This window comes from Scatophagus argus, chromosome 10, assembly GCF_020382885.2.
Source record: "Scatophagus argus isolate fScaArg1 chromosome 10, fScaArg1.pri, whole genome shotgun sequence".
Classification (NCBI taxonomy): Eukaryota; Metazoa; Chordata; class Actinopteri; family Scatophagidae; genus Scatophagus; species Scatophagus argus.
In genome coordinates, this window is record NC_058502.1 from 17853519 (window position 1) to 17869556 (window position 16038).

Sequence of the window (16038 nt, forward strand, 5' to 3'; positions counted from 1 at the left end):
TAACAGCTTCTTGGGTTTGTGAAATGGGTTTTGAGCTCACCATGCTGTTACAGATACTGCAAGTCACGCAGAGTAAGAAAAATGCTTGAATACAAAACTTTATTATTCCATGCAAATGCACAAAAGATATCTTTAGACCTCTGTGGTGAGTCTGTATTGATTTCATTTTCATCTCATGAAGATGCAGCTATGCGTTTCCATTGCTGGCACGGTAGTTCGGGAAAGCAATTACGGACTTGATTCCTGTTCAAGAGGGGAGGATGCACCTACAGGGATTCAACAACAACCTCTGTTCATAAGACAGTTACCAAAACCACTACACCGTATTAAGCAACGTTATTGCAGCTTCTGAGGAGTGTGTAATATGATTTCACTCTGGAAGAAGAGCATGATGCTGTTTCATTTCATTAAGTAGATGCTCATTTCATGATCTGCACACTGACTGACCTGAGGCTGAAGGCACGATACTCTGATCTGACTGTGTTCAGTACATTCATGGACACATTCTACAGAAATATATATAAATCACTCAACCTGATTCTCGACCATGTGGAAATATTATAATCCAAGTATAAAATTCACCCGTTTCAGAAGGTAAGTAGCTGAAATATGTAAGATGTAAAACATGTTCAGTCTCCTGGGGGCTCGTTGTTGTTCTCTGATGAATTGGATTTGTGTAATTTCCCTGATTTTCCAATACAATGAGTGCAAGAGGTGTCTGTCCCATTAATGACACTCCTTTGTGAGCTGTACATCTTGACCCCTATTAAAGTATTGTCACTCGGACAGCAGATGGTACCGGCACACACACACACATACACACACACAGAAGGAGAAGGAGTGGCCATGGCAACAGACTCATAATGGCTGGCCTTGTGTGTAGTGGAATCACTCGGCCTAATTTGTTAAGTACCACCTCAGTATATTTGATTTAATCAGTCTATTCAGTGCACAAAACAAGTGGCATCAAATAAATATTCAGCTGCCCACGCTGACAGCAGACAGACATCTTCTTTAGAAAGTGGGAGGTGGTTTAATGGGTTTCATGGATGAGCATTTTCACACTTTTTTTTTCTCCCTGTGCTGCAGCTTGTTGGATTAAAAAAATATTCAGATGGCTTGGACATTAGTATCAGTAGGATTCATTCGGACGTACGTGGGTAGGTCATATATCAGTGAAAAGTAAACTAAAGTGATCAAGCCAAGAACAGTTGGCCAGATTTTTTTAAAACTCCCACAGATGTTATAATAATCTATATACCTTACCATGAAAAGTGTTTGTTTAGAACTGAAAAATAATATAATAGCATTGACAGAATAAAAAGTGGACAGACAATAATGCTGGTTTATATTTTGAGGAAGAATTTCTTCCTGTACAGCAGGTAAGCAATGAGCACCCACAGTGCAGTTCCCCACAGGCTTTGGAAGAGCCACTCCCAGTGGCTCTCCTGGAAGCGCATCTCCCAGCTGAACGGGAAGTAGAAACCCAGGATAGAGTGGCCAACATATACAAAGATGGAGTTCATCCCTGAGGAGAAGAGGGGAAATGACAAACAGAAGTAGTTACTGAAGAGAACTCTTCTGTTTAAAAGGAAAATGTCTGTATATTTCAACCACTCTTCATCAGACATCCACCTCTGCACTCACCACCTCCAGCTGTAGAGTTCTGGAAAATGTGTATTCAGACAAAACAAGTATACTGGAGCAAACCGTGCAAAGCTTCAAAAGCTTTTAGAATTAATTTCTTTTTTTACATTAATTATTTCAAACTGTTGTCTTTAACTCCAATAAAACCTAGCATACAGCCCATGGACAGGATGTGACAATATTCTTGGCAATTACTCAGTATAGCTGGAAGAGTAAAGAGAGTAAACAGTTCATGTAATAATGAACAGAAAAGAAAATCAATGTGAGATTTTCAGTGTCTACATGTATATAAATGTACCACATAAACAAATAACAACATAGATGGCAGTCAGACCAAAACAGTGATTACATACAAAGAAATCAAGCTTTTGAAGCCGAATCTTGCAACATGTAAAATAAATACCATTATATTAGGTACTGAATGTTTATGAATAGACAAGTTGGGTAGCTGGCAAGTTACCTTGGAAGCAGATCCCCTATGCAGTTAACTACAACAGCCAATCCATGAAGGCTACTTGCCGTATGTACCTCTGGTCAAACTCTGAGACAGACAAGCCTTTTTAAATGACTCCTGTAAAACAGTTTGGCATTTGCTTGCCCAAAGCAGAGTTCATGTTTCCTGAATTACCTCACTGGATGTAGTGAAATAAGCCCAAATCTAGCTTAAAGTCCTGTCCAAAAAAGGGTACAATTATGAGAAGGATGTTTGGATGAAATATTGAAACCAGAAAGTTCATTTAACCCACATTATCTCATATGTTGGTCACTTCATGGCAGAGTAAACAAGCTATCAATACAATAATACAATATACTACCATTTTTACAGTTGAAATGACAAATGAATGATGAATAATGATTTGTTAGAAAAACAGCTTCCCTTTCAGCCTACACATCCAGCAGATAATGTGCAACGTTAATATTCATTCGGAGTCGTGTTCTTGTCCCCTTGGTGAATGTAAGTTAAATAGCGGCTCTCCTTTTCCTCTTTATTGCTCCCCACAGATAATATCTAACTCTTAACAGCTGAATGCTCCACTATGTTTACCAGCTAGTGGCTAACTTCTAGCTGATGCTGGATAGGCAGCGTAACGTGGACTTTTAGAGCACTTTTACAGAAAAAGACTGCATGTGTATAGAAATACCACGCAATAGACACATGTTAATAGACTTAACCAAAGCAGTAAAATTATGGTCTGAAAAACCAAAACAAGAAGCTAAAAGATATTAAAATGCACAGCGGAGCTGATTAGACCTGCAAAGTTTTGTGATAATCCTTTGTGAGCTCATCTCTAAGTAATCCTGTCCCATCCATCGCTAATACAAAAAAATCAATTATTGTGGTCATGATTGTGTGCATTTATGTTTCTGAGGTTTGTATTAAAACCAAAGCATATACAACAGTACAATACACTGAGCCCTTTGATTTGTGAATAAACGGTACCTGGGTATATGAATGGCTGTCCGTCCCACCAACCCTTAATATCTGTGACAAAGTACATGCTTCCCAGCAGCAGGAAGGAGAAACAGCCCATACACATCACATAGGACAGCGACCTGGAAAACAGATCAACAACACTTTACAAGAACAGCATACGGGCATCACTAAAATGTTTGAATAATTTGAACAAGGGTGTAAGAACACAAAATCTATCAATCCAGTTCTGCAGGTAGACAACACCCTGGAGTCTCGAGACAGTCCAACAAACTGCAGGACACATTGCTGTATTGGTCTAAAGCATCAGCAGTGGATCCTTGGCATGTGCCCTGTGGAGCTGTGCCAGCCAGTCATGTCCCTGTCTGCTCCTAAGTGCAAGAATGTTTGATGTAATATCATCTGATGTAAAATGGCCGCCTCCCGAAGCCTCCTTGCAGTGGGCTTTTCTATTTTTTTTATCTCAGCTGAAGTGGGGCCAAAAAGGACTCTTGGCTGGGAGTTAATTACTTCTAGACATCCAGGCAGGGACTCGTACTCAAGAGCTCAATAACCTGTGCATGATGAACAGCCTATAAAAGCCAGGCAGGTAATGGCAAGGGATGAGCGGGGGGGCCCCTGTGGAACATCATGAAGAATTTGCTTACACATCACAGATGAAATGGTATTCTTCCTGCTGCAACATTAAAATGATTCACATCATATTAAGGGAAATGTGGAAGTGGAGCAAATGCATAGGCTGTAAAGTGATCCATATCAGAGGGAGTAATTGCTGTATTTCATGCAAAATCATTACAAACAATTATAAGATGCCATGCCTTGTTTTTCCAAAAACGCATATGATGGTTTGGGGGCAGTTAGACTACACTGTGGTTATATGGATGCTTTTCCCAGAGCCGGATCCCTTTCCATCACACAGGGCTGGTAAAATGTGTAGCCGAGTAGAGAGGATAAAACATTCTTTATTTTTCTGGCCGTAAGGAAGAGTGATCATGCTGGGAGGATGTATAACCGCTTCACCCCACACTCCTGACAGCCCGCTGGGTGATTATTTACAGTTGTGGCTGTCGTTAGAGGTAAGTAAACGCATGTTTTAGCAGCCTTGATTTGTGCCTGTTGGAAACCCATCCTTTCTTTTGTGAGGAAAAGTGGCTGGATTTAGAGGGTCAGGAAGCACTTACCAAAGGTTTTTATTGACAGGTATAAATCCTCCGTCTCGTGTGCACTTAGAAAGGATGGCTGCGCAGATTCCCTAAGGGTGGAAATGAAACAGATTTCAAATCGATGCAGGACGATAAAGTAAGCCGTACAGGGCTGCTAAAACGTGAGGCAAGAGAATCAAGATGAAACGATTATCTGAGAGTCGGACGAACAAGACCCATCAAGTCACACACACAATGTCGGACTGCAAACATGCCAAGCTGACCATCCACTCTGGAATGCTGTGCACTTCAGAGAGAGCCGCCTACAGAGAAACACCCATCAGAGGCCGAGCTGCTTAACCACGATACAGAGGAACTGTGCATGATCTGATGAACTTTGCATCAATAAAAGCTTTTATTCTCTCATCTATTTACTTTTACATATGATTTAGACACTTGGGGAAACATTTTGCGCTGTGCAGAGAAAGCCAGGGCAGTAGATCAGAATCCAAACATGCTTGTTAGGTGGATATCCATCATGTGTATAGATGACAGAATCGATGGTGTGGAAATAGCCTAGTCGGGGCTGGATTGAGTCTCCAGGCTATCCAGGCAGCAGGATGTGGGATGGGGCTGGTATGTGGGGCAATCGCTCAATTTCAATCTCTCACTTCTGGAGCCTGATCGTTGGACTTTAATTAACAGGGGCTGTTGTTTATTAGGAGGAAGATGCATGGCCGCCTCTAAATATCAATCCTCTTCAGAAATCACAGTATAGTGTACTGTGGTGTAAAATCTAGCTTCTTGTTTACTGTATCAATGCGTTCTGGTTCTTTGTGAACCTCCTGTGCATAATATCAATCCTGTGGTTGGCTGCGTGCAGAAATGAGCTCCCTCCTCCACTGAGGAGACCTGCTAATGTCAAGAGCACATGCTTGAAACAAAAAGCAGTCCAGTTCTGTTTCCTGCCTCCCCTCTGAGGCAAAATCGTATTAGAGAAGTCAATATCAAGAGCAGGCCAACCACTAAAACTAATTTTGCTTCCTTTGTTGGAGAAAACACTTTGAGAGGCTAAATATACATTTAACTTTGCCGAGATTAAACAATAAAGACCATATGTGATTATACGCTGTATTCATTCTTTATACACGGTCCGTATCTGTCCCCAGAATCAATAACTCCCTGTCAACCACTGCAATGTGAGAAAATCTATTTTATTGTTAGTCCCTGTTTCTGCTGAACAGGATTTTAAATCCTTGTATTGATGCATCACTAAAGACTTTATGATCCTGAATATAACATCTCCAACATCATAATCTTGAGTAGCATCAACAATTTCTATGTTGCATTAACTGATGAACCACAAGATACACTGGAAAAACATAAAAGCCTAATGTTTATTTATTTCATCACGTGTTACTTTATCACTCTGTGCCTCTGGGAGAAACCAAATGGATCTAATTTATTTCACCTCCCTCCGGTCACTCGCGCCACAATGATAGTCAATAAGATTCAGCACCAGGCGACAAAAGGGGGCGATTTGTCATTTAAGAATTGAGGTTAATGACATTAAATTCTCACAACAGAATCCCAATTGTTTCTCACATGAACAGGACTTTTTTTTGATTCACAAACACGGTAAGTCTAGAGACTGAAAACAGACTGAACAAATAAATTTCGACATCTTAGATAACTCTTAGACTGATTAACACAAAATCTAGGACAGACATTCATGGTACCCAGTTGATGAATTTTAAACACTTTGGTGATCCACTGACTTGAACCCTAGCAGCACCATGAGGTCAACATTTATAGAGAATAAAAATTACATCTATTAGATGGATCGCCATGAAATTGAATACAGACATTTGTGCCCACCTCAACATGAACTGTAATAAATTGTAATAACTTAACTTAACTGCTAAACTGATTATATCAGCCTCAGTTCTACTTTGTGTTCAATGCAAATGTTAGCCTAAATGCATCCTAACATGCTAAACTATATAACTATATATATCATAAATTGCGGCCCCCACTGTGCAACTGGGCACGAAATCACCAGCTATTGGGCTGTGATTCTGAGCTACATAAATAAATCTGACTTGATGTGACACTTCTACAGACAGATCTTGTACTGATAAGAAGAAGGTAAGTAGTTTGTTTAATTTAAGAACGTTCATTGTGGTTTAAACACTTTGATTAGTTACACATTCCAATTTGAAGGAACCTGATATCTAAAATTACAGAAAAGTCACAGTAATACATAACTTAAAACTAATAGGATCTGTTACTGTTTTTGTATATTTTTCTCTGGCTGTGTCTACAGGCCCCTTCTTTTCATCCTGCACAGTTTGATTTCAAAGGCTGAGTGATGCAGCCAGCTCCTCCAGCTCCATCATCGCTCCAGGTCAAAGGACTGCCAGTTCAGGATGTCTGCCTCCAAAGCACGCAGGCTTCTACTAACCCCGTTTTGCAAACGAGCTACATCCCTGCAGCATCTCACTGTACTTACATAAAAACTGTGGCCACGCGCAGCTCAGCGAAGCCTCGCTTTTCTGCATGGATATGCAATCTCGTTAGAGCATACAAACAGCCTGTCACAGGTTTAGACGTGCAAAAAGGGCCGTTTCGTATAACACCATGTTTCTCCCTGTGGGACACATTCCACCTCTAAATGAAACAGAGGCCAGCTTGCCTCTTTGTGTGTTTTAGACCACCCAGAATGGCAACAGATCCAAAACGGATACGACCTCAGATGCTATCTGAGCAGATTCATGAGGAACACATCTTTTTATTCAGAATTTTAATGAAAATCTAAATTGATTTCTGTTTTACCACTTTATTCATGTAGTCTTCTGACTGGTCTGCAAAGTTTGCTGAGATTTAGTACTCAGCTATATGAATTTATGCTCTTCATCACATGCTACTGTGCACATTACCTACAGTAGCCTCTAGGTAATGTGCACAGTTCTTCTAATCTAAAACCACATGTGAAACACAGGCAGTGAGAGACAGTGTGAGTCTGCCTGAGGCGCTCGATATACATGTCTGCCCGGAAACACAGCCACACATGGAAGTTGTTTAATTGTTCTGAGATCACACACCAAGTCCGGCTAACAAATGGCTTCATTGGCTACGACTAATACTCAGCCGGAAAATAAGTCGCAGCGTTTACCTGCAAGGGGAAGCAGAACAGCAAGAACATAAAAGTGCTCAACTCTGTGTGAGTCACAGAAGATTTTTCGGGTGAATTGCTGTCTTACTTTAACGGCTGTGTTTAAAACCTGCACATGATGTAGCATACCAGGAGGATGGCCCAGACTAGGAATCGACAGAGGACGTGGATGTTCTTCTCCTTGTAGAAAATGATAATTTTCCCGGCCTGTGGAGAAGGAGGCAGACATTTAATTAGAAATACCCTGTAAACACCAACAAGCGGTATGTCTATGTATTTGTCCTTGGGTAACTAAATATGCCTGGGATGTGGGTGTCAATGCTGTGTCCCTGGCATGGCGGTCACATTTCTCCTATGCTGTTGAGCCAGATGTGAGGTGTAAGTCATCCACACCCTCTGATTAATTTGGTGATGATGAATATGTTTCAGCTGAGGATGTTAGCATGGAAGAACACAGAGGAGGGCAGCGGACACCTGGCGTGTCGTCTAAGACTCGCTGACTGAAGGGCTCAGTGCTAACCGCCCACTGGGAATTGAGTAATGTAGCTGCTTTTGCGTGGCAACTTCCCACAACACAAATGGTTATAAGTGACACTGTCGCCATCAGAGACTCAGCCTTAAAGACTAAAAGCTCTCTCCTCACTGTCTGACAACATTTTGTCAAATAAGGAGGGCAGCTGTGCACTTTGAATCAAGCAGGAAATGGTCTCTCACAAAATCTTCATTTAAGTACAGAATTAACTCTAGTCTTACTGTCTAAAATATGTTGTTATTAATATTAATAATGACTGATCCTCTAAAAAAAACTCTGATATAGAAATGCCACATTCGCATGATCAACACCAAACATAAATATTAAGTGAAGCGATTGGTTTCTTTTTGCAAAACAACAGAGTTAGTCTTTTACATCTGTTTTCTGCATTTGATCAGTAAGCTTTCACTGAGCGGAGTGCGGTTCCGTCCGAGTAAAAGAAGCGGCTGCTCTCAGCCAATCAGGGGCCATTTGTGAGGATGAAAGGGGCACTTCATTCAAATCACAAAACAACACAGTCTTCTGACACTCACTTTTAGTGGTTAAAATGTCATATTCCTGTCACCACTGACTACAACGCAGGTGAATTAAATTTTGTTTTCTATATTAAAATAAAGACATTTATGAAACACAAAACAAATGTATGCTTAAAGAAGCCTTTCCAGGTTTTTTGCTGGCAACAGTTTTGTACTAGCTTGCATACAACATTTATTTCTGATGAAAATGGTGAGTTTTTCAAATGTGAATTTAAAACTGTTTGAGCATCACACATTAAACAAATGAAAGGCTGTCCTGAACCTTAAATAAGATTTTAACTAATCTAATCAATATTTTTGCAAAATACAACATCATGAAGAAAATCATCCCTATTCCAACCAACAGGAAATTTGGAACTAAATAATGACAAAAGAATAATATGGATACTTTAAAGAAATGCTGATGTAATACGAATACTATTGCACCACTTGTTGAATCATACAGGAGCAATAAATGATCCATCTTACCTGCATCCCCAGGAATCCCATGACAATGGAGTTGATTGTACCCAGAACCCCCTCTGGGTCAAAGGGCTGCGTGGTGTGATACATTTCCTAGAAGAAGACCAAAAAGATTGCTTCACTGGTATTAAATGATAAAATAACAGCATTAATAATAACAGAATGGTGTATGAAAAAGATCTTACTTTGCATGTGGGGTATTTGTACATGTTATCACCAAACATCCATCTATCAATGTATCCCGCTGCGCCTCCAGTGCAGTTTGGGTATAGGCCATTATCACCAATTCCACCAGCTCCCAAATACCCTCTAATAACAAACAACGCAGTTTAAGAAAAGAATAAGACATTTCATAACAAAAGTAACAAAATATTTAAGAAGGATCAAAAGCTAAAACATGCAAGGCTCTAAAAATGAATTTTAGGAACATGACACTGATTTCACTGAGGGAAGCTGCTCAGACAGGTCTCTCTAACTGATGGTCAGCATTTTTTAAGCTTTGTATGATATTTGTGTTCACCACACATCCTCACACTCCATTCAAAAATAAAAACCAGTTGGATGCTGAAAAAGAAAAAAAAAAGTGCTGTGGGTAAAAGCACATTCTAACACAAGGCCACCGAAATGGGAAAAAACCTCACACAAAAAAGCAGCACTGAGCAGAAGACTCGAGCGAGGAAGATGGATCCTCTGCCTCCGCTCCTCTTATTGCACATGACAGACTGAGATTGGCTAATTATGCCCTGTGAAGCATCCACCACAGGCCCATAAATCATGGTGGTTCATAACACGAGGTGCACACCAACACCTCTGCTGCAGCACAACGGCCCCAACTAGAGATTATTTCAGCATAGAGAGACAGGTGAAATTTTAGATTTTAGCAAATATGTACAGTGGACTAATATGTAGATTGGATTTAGTCACTTACATCGCAGGGGCTTTGCTTGGACTTACGTGGGGCAGTTAGGTACAGGCATGAGCAAAGTGATGCAGAGCCAAAGAGTCTCCAGCAGGATGATAATAAGCCACTGAGGCCCAAAAAGGACCACATCCTGGATGGGGCTCCACCAGTGATGCTGCATTATACAGTAAACAAATATTGTCTGAAAGTACAAAACTGCTAGTCTTTTACACACTTTTTAATGTTGGTATAGGATTAGCCAGTTATCCAAGCAATAAGGAAAAAAAAAACAAAACTCTAAGTAACACAACTGGGCTTGGAGAGACATGGCGCCCACAGCAAATTAGCTGTTTCAGGTTTTTATTCTCAGTGTGTCATGACAGACTAAAGTGAACTTGACAGAGTTGCTCACCGTTGTCAGCGGGATTTCTTTCTGGCCCCAGAAAGTCTGCAGAACAGACAGAACAAAGTAGGTGAAGCCCAGACGTTGCAGCACTCCAGGGATCCTCAGCCAGGACGATGACACTGAAGCACAAGCAACAACATGCAGCATGAACCTCATGTGTGCCTTAACACTCAGTGGTGCAGTGGTGTAGAACCATTCCTGCTGATTTGAGCAAATTATAAATCGGGAAATTGATAATATTGAACAGGAGAACATCCCAGTGCTACTACTTCCTGCAGGAGAATGATGGACAGCACAGCCCACTGGGAAATGGTGTCAGGCTTCAGGATGTGGACGTGTCAAGAATGTGGGAAGCTAATCAAAGATTCCCAGTTATCTCTCAGTCTTGACAAATTGGAGAGGAGAGATTGATGATAATCTACACATTAGTTAATTGAAAACCTCTTTGCCACACAAAGTGCTGTAAAAACAATGTAATCCCAATCACTGAGCCGGACAAATCAAATAAGAGGAGGAAATCTCTCCTTTCACAGGAAGCTCTTACTTATGACACATTTGCTAAAACTGCAGGTTAGACCCCCCACCAAGATCATTTACTGGATCTGATAAGCCACAAACTCAAAGAAAAATCATCTTGAAAGACACACTTTGAAAGGGAACTGCAGGAAACTTAAGCTGTAACTTTTGTTTCACTTTTTGATCACTCTGTGCATGTTTTTTTCTGTATGAAATTGAAAACCTTTTTGAGGTTCAATATCATTTAAGAAGTGAAAGCTTTGCTGTCTGCCTCCCATCTCGGAGTACTTTCAGCGATAGATTGAATAAAATAATGATTCAATGGAGGAAGTGAACAGTTCTGAATAAAGCTATCAGAAAGTAGAGCACATAGCAGAGCTGAAAACTTTTCAAAAAAGGTATTTTTTTTTTTTTCAATTGAACATCAAGGCTGCTTAATAGTAGAGGCTCCAATCTGACTTTCTGACCTCATCCTCAGTAGACTGATCTTTTCTTGTAACTCACAGAAATAAATGAAGATATAAGAATGTTAAGATAATTAAGATATTAAAATCTTAAAAACACATTGTCACTTATGTAAAAGAATATCTGTGTGTACATAAAAGAGTTGTGTTTTAGCTTTACCACAATGAATTTTCGAGTTTATCTAATAGAATCCATTAAATCGGGTACTTTATAGTTTTCTAAACCAAAAAGTGTGTAAGTCTTTACCTGAGTTGGCTAAATGTTAATAAAATAACTAACATTGAAGTTTCAAGGGCTTCAACACTGCTTCCGTGGCAATTTTGACTTCTAACCATAAAATCCTTAATTTGAAATGATTCATAGCTGGTGTCAAAGGTTAACACATTCTTCGGTTTCGTCTGACATTGAAATGGTTTCACATATTGAGCTGATGTGACTCCATTCTCTTATTAGATCAAAACCTGGGACTAAACTGCCGAGGACGTCCTTGGAGACGGAGGGCAAAGCTGCAGTTTATGGTAAAAGTCACTGTGCTGTTATGATCAGATCCAGCAGCAGCCTCTGCAGCAGCTGCATGGGGCTGAAGGGTGTAACACTATCTGTTTGTAATTGTCCATTACCACAGCGGTTGTTTTTGCTCAATCTGCCCCTGTTAAACGTCCCCTGGTGCTGGATTTTGAGACTGCACACACAATAACAATATTTTTGTTAACCCAGTTACACAGACATCCACCCAGGAAAGTCCATTAGCACTGGGGATGGCTAATGTGTGAAGGGCGCCTTGTGCATCCCCAGGTGGGAGATGAAAAGGGAATTTTCAGCCTGCTTTCCCTCCTTTAACCCCAACACAGCCCTGCAGCTTTGACTTGTATCATTAATTTGGATCCAAACACTTGGAAAATCTTTGTTACGCGACTTTTAGTGTTGTGCATATCATGAACATATCAAATACAAGCCTTATTTTACGCCTGTCTTGGGCTGCAGCTAATGATAATCGAACATTTTTTTGATTCATTGATTATTCAATCAAAACAGGGGAAAATTCCTGCAACCCAAGCCATTATTAATCCATGTTTTGTACAAAGAGCAGTCAAATAAGGAATTTTAGAATGAAGGGCCATCGATTCTTTTGTGAAAATGACAGAAGCCCTTCTCACCCTGGACACAGACTCTTTGAGAAACTCCCTTCAGGCAGGAGGTTACGGTCCATTCGGACCAAAACTTCACACCACAAGAACAGCTTCTTCCCCTCTGCTGTTGGACTGTTGAACACCAACTGACTAACATACTGACTAACATACTGCTCTGCACTTTAGTTACCTCAGTACAGGCACTGATGTATGCTCATGTCATTATCCACCTGCTGACCATTTGCACCGTTTACCTCACTTACTTGCACTATACTTCCACCCTGTACTACCTCACTTTTGTACTACCTCCAGAATCATATTTATTTTACCTGTCTTTTGTCTTACCTTATTCTATTCTATTTTATTTTATTTTATTTTATTCTACTATTACATGTTACTCGATCTTACGTTCTATGTATGCACCAATCACCAAGACAAATTCCTAGTAATGTGAAACCTCTTCATTTACATGGCAATAAAGACAATTCTTTGATTCTGATTTTGATTCTGAAACACTCAATCAACATTAGGAATAGCTGCCAATTAATTGCCTTTCATTTAATTAACGAGGACTAACTAGGACTCATGACATATATTGTTTTATGTCAGTTCTGAGGTAGTTTTTTTTTTTACTAAGATGAACAGTTGCATTAACAGTCTGTTTCTACTGTCCTGCTTCAGTGCATGTAATGAGTGGACATATTTTTAGACATGCCAGAGTCAGTGTTTTAATCATTTTCCCAGTACAGAACATGCACATAAACATGTAATGTGCTCCATTAACTATCATGTGCCTCAGGTTTTGAACCTACATGGTCCATCTCTTGGAGAGTAGTTGAGGAAGCAGAAGCCGAGCATCAGGAGGACGACTGTTCTCCAGGTGATTTTGCGCAGCAGCTGCAGGCGGCCGACTCCTCTCCTCTGCATAGATCTGAAAGCCAACTCCACTGAAGTCCCGATAATAAATACAAACCTGGAAGAAACAGCAGTGTTACCCTTTTAAAATATGTAAATGTGTACAAAAACACGCATATTTGTGTGTGTCAAAATAGGCCTCTTGTATCAAACATACCACGGCATGACAGCATCTGCTATAGTCAGACCTGCAACAAATCCAGATGCATGTGTTGATATCAATAGAGACACACATACCTGAATTTCATACCATTACAGAGTTCACATTTGTTACCCTTTTCTAATCTTTGCAATTCAAAAGGACTACAAGGTGAATTAAGAACAATGCTATGTCCTTAAAGTGCTGCTTCTGTCATTAACTTTCCATTTTGAAAAGCTGTGATTAATAAATATATACACTCCTGTGACAGCAGTGGCCTAGCAGCAAAGAGAAGATTAATAAACTACCCCTGAAATCAATACATCTTTGTAGATGTGGCAAAGAGGCCATGATAAAATTTAAACTGAGGACACTCCCAAAAGATGACAAAGATTTCATTTTTTGGGAACTTTGGTTTACCAAGGGAGAAAGGGATTCAGCTGTCTCACTGGGTAAGAGATGCCTTGCTCCAGGGCACCTCGAGAGATGCTGCTGCAAGAGACGACTGCTGCTCAGTGACGGCGAAATAACCCCCCCACCCCCCATATTCTCCCAGCTGCTATTTAAACACTCATCCCTCCTCCTTCTCGTCTCCTCCCTGGTTGTTAATAACAATAAAAATCTATGGATCGTGCATTTTCACTTGGCTCCTATGAGGAATGGCATCCTGTGTGTTTAGTTTGAAACTGCATTTATCATAATTAGTGACAACAGGTCAGGAAATGCTGCAGACATGATGAGGAGAATGCTGCCATTGAATAATTGCCTTGAGCTCACACTTTTGTATCTGGCTTTATGCGAAAGAAGGTGCACATTAATGTTAGAAGTATCCACTTGACCCATGAAACAGACCAACTAGTGTGAGCTGCCGGGTCTTTCAGCTGTTAAATCTATTTGAATAGCAGAGGCAGGTTAGTGGAAAATGAAGACAGAGATATAAAAGTGTAGGTTGTTTTAGTCTAACTCTTATTTTTATTTTTACGTATTGTCTTATACCATTCCATGGTGCATGCTGGAAGAACCAGTAGCCTCCTCCACCATAGTTCACAAAAACCATCACTGTCAGGGCAAACCTACAAAGACAGTACAAAGGTTAAGTACACTATATGCCAAGTCAGTAGTTACTGGATAAACATTCATGTAGTAGAGTGACCATTGGAAATAGGGGTGAAAATGGTAAACTGTTTTCAATTACACATGAAATACAGAATTTAACATTTACATCTTACTGTTGATGCAATATTAAGTTTTAAATTCAAGTTAAAGAGGCCAGAGGAGGGGCTTTTTATTCTGTCACACCCTAAATGCAAGGTAATGCAATCTAAGCATTATGAATCACTCAGGAAATGAACACTTGTCCTCTGGATCTCCTCAAGCAGGAGTGCTGACTAAAGACTTTGCTTCTAATATATGATACACTTTATACTCTAGCACTGGCCAAGGCTGCTGAAACACAGCACACGTGATGGAGTGCTTGACTGAATCAGACATTGGAGGGAAAAAGGTGTTTGTGTTGCATGTCAGAAAACAGGCTGGGTCCATTACACAACAAAAACTTGTGGGTGAATGTAAATGGCTGTGTGGTGAAGCGGCTGCGAAGGTTTGCTTTGAGGCAGATTCCATCCTTGCACGGTCCTAAACACTTAAATTTGTGCTTATGATTCATGTGTTATCAAATAAAAAAGAAGGAAAATCATCAGGGGGTCTTTAGGGCCATAACAAGATTAAGACAACCTCCAAGACTGTCTGATAAGGTGTACTGTATCTACCTCTGCCTCCTCTTGTTTTTCTTCCTAGATTCGATTAAGAGGTGCACCAAAGCCATTACTGCTCTTTTAGCCCCAACCTGCTGATAAAAGATTTTAATCGTCCACTATCATCTCAAAAGGGCTATTAAGGTAGAGTAGACCCTGCTGCACGTGTCCATGTACTCTTTCTCTCTCTCATGCACACACACATGCATGCAGGCTATCATTTAAATTTTGACGAACATATCCATTAGTCGCCATAGTGATAAAGACAGCGGTTAAATCACTAGCCAGATGCTACCCAGTGAAAACCACTGCAATATCAGGGCTTATTGGCCATTTTTTTAATCAAAAACACTCTAGGTGTCTGATTGTGAATGAGAACCACATTAAATTACAAATGCCACACGCAAGCGACATTAGAGGTTGCTAATTATGATCAAGGGGAACTAGAAGTGCTTAATTAATATGGTGTGTAATGGGATCACTTTGTTTCATACTGCACTCAAGTTAATGCAAGATAACATCCAGGTTGATACACCGCAGGCTTGTTTCTTTGTTCCTAACCAGGTTGAAGTTGTAAATATCCCTGTGAAGCTCTTCACTGAACATTTGTCACTCCAGTAATAGACTTAATTCATGTCTGGGAATCAGTATTCATTATTTATAGCTAATAGATTACAGATAGATGTGTCACTCTTGCAGCAGTGACAACTGGTTATGAATCACTGATAGACGCTTATGGACTTCTTTGATTTGAATCACTGTACATGCATTACCAATTAGAGTGTTAGCTTAGTACATTTGGCCGTTGCAAATGGATAGTTACACTCCATCGCTGCAGAGTATTGAGTTACCTACAGTGCAGGCCATATCAAGCACATGGACACCC

The 16038-nt window shown here is 40.2% G+C and overlaps 1 protein-coding gene across 1 annotated transcript in view; it reads right to left on the reverse strand.

Moving 5' to 3' along the window:
- The window catches only part of si:dkey-192p21.6 (uncharacterized protein LOC565246 homolog), a 25308-nt gene continuing 9270 nt past the window's right edge, over window positions 1-16038 (reverse strand). Inside the window, exons 6-16 of the mRNA XM_046402548.1 lie at window positions 14395-14471; window positions 13417-13447; window positions 13157-13317; window positions 10240-10352; window positions 9881-10002; window positions 9112-9235; window positions 8933-9019; window positions 7526-7603; window positions 4261-4331; window positions 3089-3201; window positions 1-1528 (exon numbers count right to left, since the gene is read on the reverse strand). Coding sequence (XP_046258504.1) covers window positions 1347-1528; window positions 3089-3201; window positions 4261-4331; window positions 7526-7603; window positions 8933-9019; window positions 9112-9235; window positions 9881-10002; window positions 10240-10352; window positions 13157-13317; window positions 13417-13447; window positions 14395-14471 — 1159 coding nt within the window. The 3' untranslated portion in view covers window positions 1-1346. The remainder of the gene's footprint in view (window positions 1529-3088; window positions 3202-4260; window positions 4332-7525; window positions 7604-8932; window positions 9020-9111; window positions 9236-9880; window positions 10003-10239; window positions 10353-13156; window positions 13318-13416; window positions 13448-14394; window positions 14472-16038) is intronic.